At 39.6% G+C, this 16,270-nt stretch overlaps 1 protein-coding gene across 3 annotated transcripts in view; it reads right to left on the bottom strand.

The window, feature by feature from the left end:
* Positions 1 to 307: 307 nt before the first annotated feature.
* Positions 308 to 16,270, bottom strand: part of LOC126461398 (serine-arginine protein 55-like) — a 41,261-nt gene continuing 25,298 nt past the window's right edge. For all 3 annotated transcript variants that reach the window (XM_050095996.1, XM_050095995.1, XM_050095993.1), the window contains 5 exons: positions 14,237 to 14,310; positions 11,727 to 11,915; positions 1,354 to 1,470; positions 1,046 to 1,171; positions 308 to 940 (listed from right to left, as the gene is read on the bottom strand). In XM_050095996.1, coding sequence (XP_049951953.1) covers positions 844 to 940; positions 1,046 to 1,171; positions 1,354 to 1,470; positions 11,727 to 11,915; positions 14,237 to 14,310 — 603 coding nt within the window. In that variant the 3' untranslated portion in view covers positions 308 to 843. The remainder of the gene's footprint in view (positions 941 to 1,045; positions 1,172 to 1,353; positions 1,471 to 11,726; positions 11,916 to 14,236; positions 14,311 to 16,270) is intronic.

Genomic DNA, 16,270 nt, shown 5'->3' with positions numbered 1-16,270 from the left:
ATATAGTTGATTGACTGGTTAATTTTAACCTCAACTTTTTTCTGAAATATCAACAGCAATCTCTCTCTTTCAGTGTAGTTTCAGGATTTGTCAATCAACAGCCTGAGCCTACTGGCTGCAACCTCAACAATTTCATCAACACACACACACACACACACACACACACACACACACACAAATCGTATTATCAGTTAACCACAATGAGAACCTCCCTTCGCAGAACATTTTCAAATTTAGACCACTGAAGGGACACACAGGAGTTAAAGCAACTTCATATCTTCTTAGGGAAATGGAAATTAAACAAATGTTTCCTTGAAAGTACAATATACTTTATTGATAGTATGACAATTACAAGTTTAGTTCAATGGTGACATGCAGTAGGAGCAGAAAACAAAACTGAAGGGAGGATCACTTTTCACGATCTCTTCCTTGTCTCATGTCAACATTCATTTTGTACTAACATTTAATCATATTTATTCTCGCAATAGTGGGACTCTTTAACCAGAATGCCCTTAGTCAGTATATGCACTGTAAGCTGCATCCTTATACCTTCTGCGAGCAGTCAAAACCATGTTCCACAGTGAAAATAATCTTAATTGGGTGAGTCATACTAAATGACAACAGGCTGAAAAAGCTGAAATAGTTCTCACATAGCTGTCACTTCCATATACACTTACGCTACACAAATTACATGTAAAATGTACCTATTTTACCTACAATAAACTTACACGAACTTAAAAAATGTTTTGATGAGAATGACAACATTCTTAGGCTAAACCTTAAATGAAGTGTGATAGTAACATTACGAACATGTTTTCATGGCGTAATATTACAAATATGTTTTCATGGTGTCTTTTCATCTTTTTTGGGTGACTTCGACATACTTCTTGATTTTGATTTATCATCACGGTTGCTTGCAGATCGAGATCGGGACCTATCCCTGTAACAACAAATCCTCAATAATTATGTGGTCTGAAGGAATAGCAAAATATATGAATATAGTAAATACTAATTATACTGGAAAAATGTATCCTTAAATCCTTACTTGGGTTCGGACTGTGCCTTTGATTCTGATCGTGAACGAGACTTTGATCTGTTCTTTGATTCAGATGGTGATCGAGAACGTGAGTGAGATCTGGACTTTGATTTCGATTTGGAGCGGCCTGGAGACCTGGAATCATCAAAATACAATAACTAGCTGGACTCACTGAAAATCATTAACAATGCAGAACTTCACACAGCCTCAGAATTTTGGTGTAATATGGAGAAGACTTACAAAGTGCCCTAAACCCAACATTAAGCCCCAAGATAAACATCTAATTAGCTACTAAACACAGAATAATTCTAACTCACTTTGACTTTGATCGTGATCGGGACTTAGAGCGAGATGGAGTCTTTGAACGGCCACGTGATTTGGATTTAGATCGGCTGCTTCTGCGGCTTCTCGAACGTGTACTTCGGCTGCGAGACCTGTAAAGAGAATAAATCAGCTGCTTAAAAATGGTTCAAATATGTTAGCCCAGAGCCCAAATCATAGCTCCAAGTCTTTAAGGTAAGGAACCCGAGGAGAGTGCAACTGGGCTACAACAGGAAATCACAGAGACATGCCTAATATTAGTTGTAACTGATGAAATTTAGTGAGATGTTTTTCCCATTTTGTAAAGCCAAAAATTATGTTGCTAATTTTCAATTAATAGATGACTAGAAAATGGCAAATATCTATCTTTTCTCATAAGTTTTTCATATGTGGCCACATAATAATCACCCACAATTACAGGGTGTCCCACTCAGACATCCCTGATTTCAAAGATCCAGGGAAAAAATATCACAGTAGAGACAATGAAAAATGCACCACATTGTAAAGCATCTCAAATAAATTATTTTATCATCAAACGTGAACCATCTGAAGCACGAAGAATACCGAGTCTATATTCAATTTCTTGCCAAGTTCTTTGTAACATTTCCTCTGTTACTGTTGTAATCGCATTAGTGATACGGTGTCGCAACATAGGAATACCGTCCACTTTGGTCTCATTCACGCGGTCCCTCACATGTAAGAGTTGTGACATCACACTCAACAAAATGAGGCCCACAATCCCATTAGCCCCACATCAAAAGCAGTCAGCTATTACGAAGTACTGCACAGTCTATGACATTTTACTGTCAGCAGACATTTGTGTACACTGTGCTTTTTCATTGTAAATGGCGCATTTTCGTTGCAAATCTAGTTTTATTCCTGCAGTATTACTCTGCAGTAGTGAGCTAAAGTAAAATTCTTTGTTAGAGTACAGGTACCTACCAGTGAAAATTATACAAACTTGACAAAACTAAAACAATGATGAATTCCCAGGTTTTTTACAGATTTCTTCTGGATGAAAAAATTTCCAGATTTTTCCCAAATTTCCCAGGAGTCCCGGACATAAACACTTTGGTATACACAGGACACACTACCCTCTGGCCTAATATGGCAGAAGACCAAGCTGGATAAAAAAAAAAAAAGCCAGACATTTACATCTGTCCTCTGCAAACTACCATGCAGTGCATGGTAGAGGATATGTCCCATTGTACCAGTTATTAGTTTCATTCTGTTCCATGCATGTATAGAGAGCAGGAATGCCTCTAAGTATGCAGTAATTATTCTAATGTTATCCTCACGATCCCTATTTGAGTGATACGTAAGAGATTGTAGTATATTCCTAAAGTGACCATTTGAAGCTGGTTCTTGAAACTTTGTTAACAGACTTTCTCAAGATAGTCGTAAACTATCTTTAAGAGTCTTCCAGTAAGTTCCTTCAGAATCTCCCTTAGATTAAACAAACTTGTGACCATTCGTGCTGCTCTTCTCTGTAAACGCTCAATATCCCCAGTTAGTCCTATCTGGTACGGATCCTACACACTTGGGCAATATTCTAAAACTGGTCACATAAGTGATTTGTTAGCAATCTCCTTTGTATTGCATCTATCCAGTATTCTACCAATAAATAAGTCTACCACCTGCTGTACCAACAACTGAACCTCTGATCATTCCATTTTTGCGAAATTCAAATCTTCATTGTTTTGTTTGTAAATGATTTGACACACAAATTTAAAAGTTTGTCACCATAAATGTGTGAAGACAAATGCTTTAGTTCTCTGAAATAACTTCAAAACTGGAACTTTTTGACTGATATACTTTCTTTTGCAATAACATCAACAGCTTTTATCCAAATTGGCCTTTGTTTTCTTCATTTCGCTGTATTCAAACTTTCAACAAATGGGGGTTCTGTTGAAAATAGCAGCATCTTTCCACCAGTGAAATGAATGTGTACGTTCGTTCTAATATATTTGTTGATGTTTTTTGTTTTCCTGCACAATTCAATGATAAAACCCGTGGATTATTAATTTCTATCTTTCACAGGCATTCATAGACATCCGACCCATGCTCGACAACACTACAGGTAGAATTGACAAGGCATTTAGCATAGAAGTAGAACCAGAAATAACACTCTTCAAATGTAGGGGGAAGAATTTCGGTGCAGCCCAAAAATTTGACTTTTGCTTTCCAATCACTATAGTGCCGAGTGTGGATGCTATACAGTGGCAGCAAGCCGCAAGCATAAACATATCAGTATTTTCACCACACGAGCTTAGAGAAGTGGTGCGAGGAAACAAGCCCGGACTCCCACTCACAAGGCGGCAGCCTCCACCCATATTCTGTGAAAGTAGAACTGACACATTGTCATAGGGATTGCAGGTCTCTTCTGGTATTGTGAGGATCATAATCTAAATCCATGATGGACTAGGATTAGTCGCTTCACTTATTTCAAAATAAGAAAACAACCAATGTGCAACAAAAAGCAACAGAGTGGCTGCTGTGCAATTGCTTGTTGAGGTTGGCAGAGTATTGATTGTTAACAAGGTGATTCAGGCCCGACCTCTAACAATATTCAATGTAACCACTGTTCAAAACATCACCACCTAATCTGCCATGTTAAAAGTGTCCACATTCTGCCAACTTTTGATCTTTAGCTAACAAATGTGTGTTGAAACTTCCTGGTAGATTGAAACTGTGTCCTGGACCAAGACTCCAACTTGGGACCTTTGCCTTTCATGGCCAAGTGCTCTACCATCGGCAAGAGTGGAAATCTCATTCTGGAAACATCCCCCAGGCTGTGGCTAAGCCATGTTAACGCAATATACTTTCTTCAGGAGTGCTAGTTCTGCAAGGTCTGCAGGAGAGCTGTAAAGTCTGGAAGGAGGAGACGAGGTACTAGCGGAATAGAGCTAGCTGTGAGGACAGGTCTTTAATCATGCTTGGGTAGCTCAGATGGTAGAGCACTTGGCCGCGAAAGGCAAAGGTCCCTAGTTAAGAGTCTCGGTCCAGCACACAGTTTCAATCTGCCAGGAAGTTTCATATCAACGCACACTCCGCTGCAGAGTGAAAATCTCATTCTGGAAACATGTTTCTTTGTTAGAAAATGCTAGTACCACCACAGTCTCATATTAAAATGTGGCACTAAGCTGCATTAAGAATTAAATAGACCACTCAATCCCCCACGAATTGGCATGGCTTGGAGCATCAAGCGCATTGATACAGTACTGCGTTTGTGCACTTTTTATTGTACAAGCAGATTCAAACACACATTATCTTCCCAAACTGGACTGGCAGATATAAAATATCATTTTAATATTGGTATGCAGAAAATAGATAAAACAGATTCTCTCGATACAATTCACTATGAAATTGCATCTATTTGGTAATTTCATGTTTTGGGGGCAGAATTCACATCTATTTTGCAAATTATTGCAAAATACGAATTTTTACGGCCCCAATTAACAATTGCATGCCATGGTCCATCAGCTGACAAAGAGTGGTTATATTTGGTAGTAAAATAATGCTCCTAGTCCATTGCAACCTATGGCTGTACAGGTACGAGTAGCCCATGTGGCTTGCCTTCAGCATTCCTTTTTATATATTTTGTGACTAAAGCCCTTCTGGCCTGTTAATTATTTTGTGTGTGACATGTAAGTACTGCCTCTGCCTTTTATTGTTAGTCAGTACTTACACTTTTTATATAAAAAAGTGTCTTTTCGTATAAATTCATAACTATGTTATAGGCTGTTTTAATTCTGATGAAGGCACTCTTATAAGCTTTGAAACCAAGTCAATAATAGTGACTGAGGGCACATTTGTTTCAATTTTAATTTAGAAATGGTCACTGAACCAAGCAGCCATGTTTAAAACTTTGGAATGCTCTGATATCTTCATCTGTAAGTTCGATCACTGGCAGGATGCAAAGGCATGTTATTAAGAAGCAGCAGATCTTAAGAAGCAGCAGATCTTTTCTCAGTAAATTGTAATCTCATATTCCTCTACAGCTGGCACAAATTTACTTTGGAACAAAGTTTTGAAGATTTCAATTAATCCATACCTTCTCTCCACAAGTGTAATGCAAGGGCAGGGATTCGATTTTTTAGGTTTTAGAAAGCTCTATGTTTCTTTGATTTCAGTATTATACCCAGGCCACTGAAACTTTCCACTCGATGTATGTATTTCAAGTTGGCAGCGAAACAGGTTGATAAATAGAGAGAAGCATGAGGCACTAGGCATGGGGTGTGAACCAATCCCAGCGTGGTAATCACTGTTGGTCATTACATCAAAGCTCCCGCATTGCTGGCTTTGTTTGGCATGAACATAAACAACATGCATTGCGTATCACTTCTTTCATGTGCTTTCATTTTGCTGTGCATTACAAAATTCTGATACTCTAAAAAACTTCGTTTGCTTAGTGACAATCCTTTGCATCAATGTGTGCCGCTAGATAGCGAAGCACTTAAGTTACTACAGAGAACCCTTTAGTCTTACGAGCAAAAGGAATACACATGTACTAATGGACAACCATCATATCCTACTCATAAAAGTTGCAGAACAAACATGAAAAAGTTCTTGGAATTAGTGCAAGAACAGTAGTAAGTGAAGGCGTGTTGTTGCAGAAGTTGAAATATGTAGACTTTAGCCCTAACAATTCAGAGCCGTCTGGATCAGGTAATGTATTTTTTTAGGCTCTTGGAAAGAAGAAAAAGCAGCCTCATCCTGTCACCCATTTGCATTCTTTCAAGACTGGTGTAATTCGTAAGCATATTTATGCGTACTACAGCAGAAAGGAGCACCCCTGGCAGGAAAGCTAGTGTTGTTAAAAGAAAATTAGCTTTTCAGCGGTGGGAAACATTAAAAATTGTGCTGGAAAGTACAGATTTCCATTACAAAGCACTAGACGAACACAAAGTCTGTTAGAAAATACGCATTTGTTGTGGCTCATGTGTGTTAGTGATGATCGTGAAGCTGGTTTTGGTACTGATGCAGACTACAGTAACGATGGAGAGCTGGATGGAATGGCACAACTGTCACCGAAAATGGTGAGTGAAAAGCTACGAATTCATATACACTCCTGGAAATTGAAATAAGAACACCGTGAATTCATTGTCCCAGGAAGGGGAAACTTTATTGACACATTCCTGGGGTCAGATACATCACATGATCACACTGACAAAACCACAGGCACATAGACACAGGCAACAGAACATGCACAATGTCGGCACTAGTACAGTGTATATCCACCTTTCGCAGCAATGCAGGCTGCTATTCTCCCATGGAGACGATCGTAGAGATGCTGGATGTAGTCCTGTGGAACGGCTTGCCATGCCATTTCCACCTGGCGCCTGTTGGACCAGCGTTCGTGCTGGACGTGCAGACCGCGTGAGACGACGCTTCATCCAGTCCCAAACATGCTCAATGGGGGACAGATCCTGAGATCTTGCTGGCCAGGGTAGTTGACTTACACCTTCTAGAGCACGTTGGGTGGCACGGGATACATGCGGACGTGCATTGTCCTGTTGGAACAGCAAGTTCCCTTGCCGGTCTAGGAATGGTAGAACGATGGGTTCGATGACGGTTTTAATGTACCGTGCACTATTCAGTGTCCCCTCGACGATCACCAGTGGTGTACGGCCAGTGTAGGAGATCGCTCCCCACACCATGATGCCGGGTATGGCCCTGTGTGCCTCGGTCGTATGCAGTCCTGATTGTGGCGCTCACCTGCACAGCGCCAAACACGCATACGACAATCATTGACACCAAGGCAGAAGCAACTCTCATCGCTGAAGACGACACGTCTCCATTCGTCCCTCCATTCACGCCTGTCGCGACACCACTGGACGCGGGCTGCACGATGATGGGGCGTGAGCGGAAGACGGCCTAACGGTGTGCGGGACCGTAGCCCAGCTTCATGGAGACGGTTGCGAATGGTCCTCGCCGATACCCCAGGAGCAACAGTGTCCTTAATTTGCTGGGAAGTGGCGGTGCGGTCCCCTACGGCACTGCGTAGGATCCTACGGTCTTGGCGTGCATCCGTGCGTCACTGCGGTCCGGTCCCAGGTCGACGGGCACGTGCACCTTCCGCCGACCACTGGCGACAACATCGATGTACTGTGGAGACCTCACGCCCCACGTGTTGAGCAATTCGGCGGTACGTCCACCCGGCCTCCCGCATGCCCACTATACGCCCTCGCTCAAAGTCCGTCAACTGCACATACGGTTCACGTCCACGCTGTCGCGGCATGCTACCAGTGTTAAAGACTGCGATGGAGCTCCGTATGCCACGGCAAACTGGCTGACACTGACGGCGGCGGTGCACAAATGCTGCGCAGCTAGCGCCATTCGACGGCCAACACCGCGGTTCCTGGTGTGTCCGCTGTGCCGTGCGTGTGATCATTGCTTGTACAGCCCTCTCGCAGTGTCCGGAGCAAGTATGGTGGGTCTGACACACCGGTGTCAATGTGTTCTTTTTTCCATTTCCAGGAGTGTATTTATTGAATCTTCACTGAAAGACAGAGCGACTAGTTACAATTTTGGTTATTCCTTATTTTGTAACTATGTACTGTATTGTTTTCAAGATACCAGCCATCATCAAATGCTTATTTTCTATATTTCTTTGCTCCATCAACGAAAGTGTGTGCCTTGCTATGCTTATATATACATTATACAGTTTATTTACTGTTAGTGTGATAGCAGGCTAAAAACAAATTCTTATATATACTGTTCTTGCTCAATAGCTTACATTTACGAGATGGAACAGAAAACCATATCGTCTGCTATCTGTATGGAGACTGCTATTGCAACATCGCTATTGCAGTATAGCTAACTTAACTTGATGTAATGCGAACTGTAAGTGCAATGTTTTGCCAGCACAGGCATAATGTAAGCTTAAGCTTATGGTTGCCCACCACATTACTGCAAGCCGATGGGATGATCGTGCAACTTAAACCACTCAATGCAACTGTACATCTGTTTCACAGAAATCCCCTTCTTGCGAATTAACTCTGAAAGAGAGTAAACAATGGTTTAGCACCTTGTCAGCAGATAAAGCCTCTCCACTAATGGTAATCTGATGCTGATCCAACCATCCATCACAGGTAGTAAATTCTGAGTCTTCTATTTGCCCCTGAAATTGCAATGCTTTTTACTGCAATACTGGCCTAGTAATGTGCAAATCTTTCCCTCTTAAATGTTCATTCCAGAAAAGTAAAGCTTCCTCAACTTCTTTATGCTAATCTTTCAACATTTTCTTCCTTTTTTGCACTTCCGCTAGCTTGAGCAGCACACCAACTTTAATTTGTGCTCTTATTTTTCTCCCAGTCTCCAACAGACTTTTCCTACCCCTTGCTCCAAAGCTGCTACCCCAGAATCCTGTTGCATTACAACACACAGTTTCTCATCCAGTCACTAGAAGTTTTTCATCTGTCACCATTCTGGACTCAAATACGGAGGACCACACAAAACAATAATTTAACGATGCATGCTGTTCAGATGTCTGACGTACAATTGAAGAAAAACTGAATTGAGCAGTGGAAGAGGACTTTTTACGATTCATTCCTTGAGTGGTCCCAGTAACTCAAATATTTAACAGTGACTCCAGATGTGCTAGAAACTAAAAAATGCATGAAACATTTTGAAAGGCTACACAGTATTGTACCCAGCACCCACTTGCTAAAACTTTGGAAAAGTACAGTACATATGATATATCAATCCTCATTTTATCACACAGAACTATTACAGTGAAACCTCTATAACGTTTTTTCAAGGGACCACAAATTCTGAACACTGTATAGAGGAAAACACTATAAAGGCGGCGGCTTTCAAATAATAATTATAGGATCTTACTGAAGATCGGGATACCTCTAATCAGCTTTGACAAATGGTGCCATAGATGACATTTTAAATTTTCACAAAACTAATATGATATTCATTGCAAATGATCAATGAATCAAATGATTAGTTTTTTGTAATTAAAACATGGGGCCCAGTAAGGGGGGGGTGAAAGTAACTATCCGTTTGTACTGTAAAACGTTATAACAGATTCTTAAGATATGACATCATCCAAAGCTGACAGGTGGTATCCCGTCTTCAGTTGACCCAATTATAGAATATGAGCCAAATTTTGTTTATAATATACTGAACATATTAAATAAAAACACAGCAAATGGTACTGATTAAACAGAATTTGTTACAAAAAATACTTTAATAATTAAATTATGAAACGGAACTTAAATTTGCACAAAACTCTAGGAACCTATGCAATCTGAAAATCACATACCCATGATTTTTTAAAATTCAAGCAAGCATGTTTGTTTTCTGTTTCTCCTAGACTCTATGGTAATCATTTCTTGCTCCAAATGAGCAAGTTGAACTACTGTTCTGTCCTCAAGTCTATGGGCCATCATGTATCTCCTGAATGTTTCAAATGCTTAAGCTGCCATAGTATATAAGGGCACACAGTCATCTTTCTCGTCACTGTCACTTTCACTACCACTATTATTCTCCAAGCTTCTCTCTGCAGTCGGCTACTCAATACTTTGTACTCCTACAGTTGCCATGTTGTCATCCACAGCCATGAAGTTCTCAAGTGACAGAATCACTACGTATTAATTCCTTAAACTCTTGCAAATCACTTGCAACATCTTCCATAGGATTGCCATCTCATTCTCACAGAATCCCACTTTAGTGGAACTGTTTTTAATAGTTTCAGCACTGACTTCCTCCACGAGTACATAATTAAATTCATTGCCTGTAAAATATTCAGCTTTAGTTGTGAGCTCTGTTGGCTTCACGGTTTTCTTTGGTCTATCAAATACAAGGCCTTTTTCACAAGGGCTCTCCTATATTTAACCTTAAGGGCATGTATCTCTCCAAAGTCCAAAAGTTGCAGATGGCTGGTGCAGTTGGGTGGCAGGAAAATTACTTTCACATTTCTCAGAAAGGATACATCTGGTGGATGTACCACACATCTACCACAAACAGCAGCACTTTTCTTGCAGCACTTCCCATTTTGGCATCAAATTCTCTGAGAAAACGTAAAAATATATCACTCGTCATCCATGCCTTGGCATTGTTTGCATATTTGCAGGGAAACGTGGAAATGTTTTTGAAGCACCTCTGATTTTTTGGCTTCCCGATAACCAAAGGTTTCAATTTTTCATTGCAATCGGTGTTTGTACACAACAAAACGGTAAGACGTTCCTTGCTCTTCTTACCACCAGGGCAATTTTCCCCCACGAAAATTAAATGTCTTATCCGCCATTAAATTGAAAAACATCCCGGTTTAGTCAGCGTTCTAAATGTCACGCAGTTTGTAGCCATGTATCAGATTAGGGAGAGAGTGCATCCATTGAGCTACAGTTGGTTCGTTCACACTTCTACTTTCTCCACATTCCGCTTTGTATACAACACCATGATGCTGTCTAAATTTATTAATCCATCCATTGGATGCCTTAAAATTTTCCATTCCTAACTGCAGTGATATTTGAAGTGCCTTCTCCTTCAAAGAGAGTTCCATTTGTACACACGAACTGTTTGCTGCTCAGCTCACACAACATGCTACAAATACAAAGCATCGACTGAAATGGCGCCAAAAAGATCGCAAGCAGAATGTGTGTCACATGTCATGTGACCGGGTTCTGCCACTGACATATGAAACACGCTGAGCACGGGCTTTCCGAGCCAGTGCAAACTGAATTCACAGAACAGAAAACAATGCGTCTACATCCAATCAAATGTTATAAAGAGGTAAATAATTGACCAGGGTTCCAAAAATTTGAGTGTCACATGGAGGAAATTGTAATATCGAGGAAACAGAGTAAAGAGGAAAATTTAACATTGTTTATATAGGCTTTTAGTCAAGACCAAAAAAAGAAAGGACGTAACAGAGGGAAAACATTATATGGACGAATGTTATAAAGAGGTTCCACTGTATTATGGTAAGTAGGTCAAGGTAATACAGAGGCCACATGGTAGAGGGCCTACTGTATTAACATTCTTCACACACAATGCTAATATTTTTATTTTTAATAAAGATAGAATGACACTGAATTTGTTGATAATAGTGCAGCAAAGATATTCTTTAAATTTTAACTGCATGTCAATATTTACAGACTTTTTAGAGCAACAGTTGCAATTAATATTTTATTTCACATCACAAAAATGAAAAAGTTATTAATGGGATCAACTTCACTAAACAAAACCTCCAAATGAAAACACTTTGTTCATAACATAGATTAAAATATAAATCCCTTTATTCATCTGAACCCAGTTCTCAAGGAAACTATATGTGCACAATCCAAACTTGCAGAATACACATGCCTGCACGCACGCAGATTTCAAACAAGTAGAATAGTAAGGCACGCGTAATTACCTTGATCGTGATCTGCTGCGGCGGCGGGATCTAGAGTAAGAGCGAGATCGGGATCTCGAACTGGATGAACGGGAACGTCGCCGACGACGTGTTGCTTCAATCAGCCGAATTCTTCGGCCATTTAACTCTGTATCATCCAGCTTTTCAATAGCATTCTTCATATCAGACCGTGTGGCAAATTCTACCACACTGCAAAGAATTAAGAAATTAGTACATAAACTTTCAGTCAGCTTCCCTACAGACATATTTCATTAATTTTGTTACCTAAATACATATCAAATTTGATTTAATAGAACATGTTAACTGTATGCATAATACAACTATCATAATTGATGTGTGCTGCTATAATGAAGTGCTTAGCTTTTGTGCAAGCATTTGTCTTCTTTCAATGAAAATTCACGGGCTGTGCCACTGGGGTGATATATAAAACTATTTCCCCACATTTTGTCTCCCACAGTCGGAGATAAAATTTTGGGGAATGGTTTGGTACATCGACCATGGCCTCTGGGTCCAGAAGTAATGTCACCTGTGAAAACCTAAACTTTACAATTTGTGTTCTTGTCAGTTTTCCAATGAAACAATGTGACATACAGAAGATATGTTACCTTTTATAAACAGAAACTAACCATACCCTTTAACACAAAACACAATAATGGAGAAAAATATCCCACAATTGTAACCACGACCTTTTACATCTAACACTGGATCTACAATACTTTCATGGTTGAGTAAGGAAAATTGTAATGTAATTTGCAATGTGTGTATGTATTTTTTTTTTTTTTTTTTTTTTGGGGGGGGGGGGGGGGTTAGTATCTATCTCATGACAAGGCGTATTTTGCCACACATTACTTTTACTTACTAACAGAGCTCTTATTAGAAGAATTTAACTGTGTATAAAACCTGTGTAGCATCATCAGTAATATAAAGTGTGAACAGTAACAAGTCATGAAACTGAAGTTTCAACAGTGCAACAGAATTCTGTAGGCAACAATATTGATATACATAATCACACAAACCGAAGTATACAAAATATTTACTATCAGATAATACTAGCACTTTTTTGGACCCACAGTGAGACCATGAAATCTTTAAGCAGACTTCAGCAACATCATTCTCCCCATCGCACCCCCCCCCCCTCAGATTTAGTTATAAGTTGGCACAGTGGATAGGCCTTGAAAAACTGAACACAGATCAATTGAGAAAACATGAAGAGGTTGTGTGGAACTATAAAAAAAATAAGCAAAATATACAAACTGAGTAGTCCATGCGCAAGATAGGCGACATCAAGGATAATGCGAGCCCAGGAGCGCCGTGGTCCCGTGGTTAGCGTGAGCATCTACGAAGCAAGAGGTCTTCGGTTCAAGCCTTCCCTCGAGTGAAAAGTTTGCTTTCTTTATTTATGCAACGTTATGGTCTGTCCGTTCATTCATTGAAGTCTCTGTTTACTGTAATAAGTTTAGTGTGTTTTGCGACCGCACCGCAAATCCGTGCGATTAGTAGACGAAAGGACGTGCCTCTCCAATGGAAACCGAAAACATTTGATCGCAAGGTCATAGGTCAACCGATTCCTCCACAGGAACACACATCTGATATATTCTATATGACACTGGTGACGGCGTGTGCGTCACATGACAGGAATATGTTGTCGACCCACCTAACTTGTACACTTGGCGAATGGGTGAAAAGATTCTTCCACCTTGCTCGATTTAGGTTTTCTTGTGGATGTGATAATCACTCCCAAAAAAGTGATGAAAACGTAAGAGTTTGTCACAAACTGCAACAAATGAATGCAACAGTTTCACAGTCGCACAATTTTCCCTGTGCTCTGTCAAAACATGTTTGTTTAGGTGTAGCGTCCCCATACTACGGTACAGTTACCTCGCATCGGACGGACAGATAATAATTGTCTGAAAATAAAAAATTAAACTTTTCACTCGTAGGAAGATTTGAACCCAAGACCTCTCGTTCCGCAGTTGTTCACGCTAACCACGGGACCACGGCGCTCCTGAGCTCACAGTGTCCTTGATGTTGCCTATCTTTCGCATGGACTACTCAGTTTGTATATTTCGCTTATTTTTTCATAGTTCCACACAACTTCTTCCTGTTTTCTCGATTGATCTGTGTTCAGTTTTTCAAGGCCTATCCACCGTGCCAACTTATAACTAAATCTGACGAGGGTGCGATGGGGAGGCTCCCTTGATAGTGAAGGGAAGTTAGGAAGTACCCAATTATTTGAGTACCTAACTGAGTACTTAAATGAAAATAGTATCCGTAACATGCAATAAACAAAAGGGGGAAAGTGAAGAGAAAGAGGCTCCAACTTCCCTCTTTCTTGTCCTATCATAAATGGTATCAAACTTAAATAATCATTTCCCTCTGGTTTTAATATTTAGTTACAAGTCATCTGAGAAGTTATTTGTAATATCATCAATATAAATCTCCATGTGGTCAAGTTCTGAAACAAATATTTATGTGCACTAAGAACTGAAGTGAATGGGAAATTAACTCACCCTTCATTCCTGCGTTGTTTATGAGCATCAGCATATGTAACTTCACCAGCTTGGCGCATGAAATCCTTCAAATCCTACGACAGATACACAGCATTAAAAACAAAATAATTTATGTTTGTATGTATTGTCATACATTCACTAAACAATTAAACTCATTAATTAAGTGAACTGTTCAACAACACAAATACACATCTAGCAAAAAATTTATACATAACCACAATAGCTGTGCTTGAAATTAGTTACCAGCCCTATGTCTACACTGAATCCTTGTAATATTTTTATCATTAGAAATACTCAAACACAATCTTATCTTCAGGAGTCATCTTGCCACCAATACAATTAAATGACATGAAATTTCTGTCCAAGCATCTTCATCACATAGTAAAATCAGTTTTCAAGGCATCTCTTCGGATCCACTGTACTTTTAACTCTTTGAAGTACCAAACTGATGTCCTCAAGCAGCCAACATTTAACAGGATAAACCACGAGACATTCAATACATCGGTGTTCATATTTGTTATTTCTCATATTCGTATGTTTCAAATCACACTGAAGATCTATCAACTCTTCATTATGTTTCTGCATCATGCCCACTTCGCGCACAGTTGGTAGTTTGCTCAAATCCAATTCCAAGACTTCGACTAGAATGCTTCCATCATTGTAAATCATACTTTTTGCTGGCACAACACCAAAACTCCCAGGTGGATAGATCCTGACAAGTATACGATTTAATTTCCAGGTCTTTTGCAGCCTTCTGGAGGGCTGTGTGTGTGAGGTCTTCATGCTTCTGTCTTGTCTAGCAACTCTTGAAAACTGTGTGCTACTTTCAACCAGTTGATGTGAAATGTATTAATTTCTTGATGATCTATATGAACAATACAAGCTGCAGGTTATGTTCTATACAGCTGTTAGTTATCTTCAATAGACTGCAGTCTACAACTTGGTGATACTTTTATTATATTTCAGTCACTGTGAAGACTTGTGGAAAACTTTATTTCATTTTTATACAAAGTAACACATTTGCAATGAAGTCATCTTTATTGTTAAACAGTATTTTAACTAAAAACAACAAAAACTACTACATTAATTACAATGTAAGCTAATTTCAAGCACATAACACCTTTCCCTCATAGTACCTGCAGCTTCAACAAAAAAAGCAGGAACTGTCCTTAGCTTAACTTTTAACACATTCTCGTCTTCTATAAATATTTTACTTTTTCATAGAGAGCATCAGCTGTAGGAAGCTGTAAATGCATGTACCAGAGTACAATATTTTGTCAGTCCATTTACCTTAAGCCCTTGTGAGCTCTTTAGGATTTGCCATGTGGGTGACCCATCATCTGATCAAGGCACCTCACGCATTACGGACCACGGAGTCAGAGAGGGAAGAGATGCCCATTTGCCAGAACGGAGCGGGCGGGAGGTTGGCAGTAATCATTTGAATCTCAATGTCCAGCCTTGGCCCCCAAGCGAAATGTTCAAGCGACGCCTTGCCTGCCCTAGATCTCATCGGTTGGCCATCATAAAGCACAAGGGTGCTCAAACACCCTCAACTATCAGTCACATCAGTCAATAGGACCTATGGCTCGAGCACGGACAGTCCCTCCATGGCGAAGAGGGCATGACTCTTTGGAAAAAACAGCGATCATTTTTAGACATTTTAAAACATTGAAATTACAATTAATAAAGTAATCCCCTACAAGAATTTAACTAATAACCAGAGCAAGTTCACATTTCTGCTTTTCAAGTATCAAGCATTAAAAAGACTTCTAATATTTTCAACACATAATCAACTCTTTATAGACATTTAAATAGTGAAAAATTTCTACAAGTTTATCTTCTACAGCAATAAAAACTAGCACAGGCAAAAGTTGTAATTCAGGAACAATGACAACTTTAAAGTTAGCAATTTCAACATGCATTTCTTTCTCTTTTTCCACTTGCTCTGTCATTAGATACCAAAATATTAACAACAAAATGGACAAACATAAGGCGTGAACAGTCACATTTTTAAAAAAGATTACATGAAATTCC

This window comes from Schistocerca serialis, chromosome 1, assembly GCF_023864345.2.
Source record: "Schistocerca serialis cubense isolate TAMUIC-IGC-003099 chromosome 1, iqSchSeri2.2, whole genome shotgun sequence".
Classification (NCBI taxonomy): Eukaryota; Metazoa; Arthropoda; class Insecta; order Orthoptera; family Acrididae; genus Schistocerca; species Schistocerca serialis.
The sequence above is the reverse complement of the archived record's forward strand: the minus strand, read 5'-3'. Positions and strand labels throughout refer to the sequence as shown.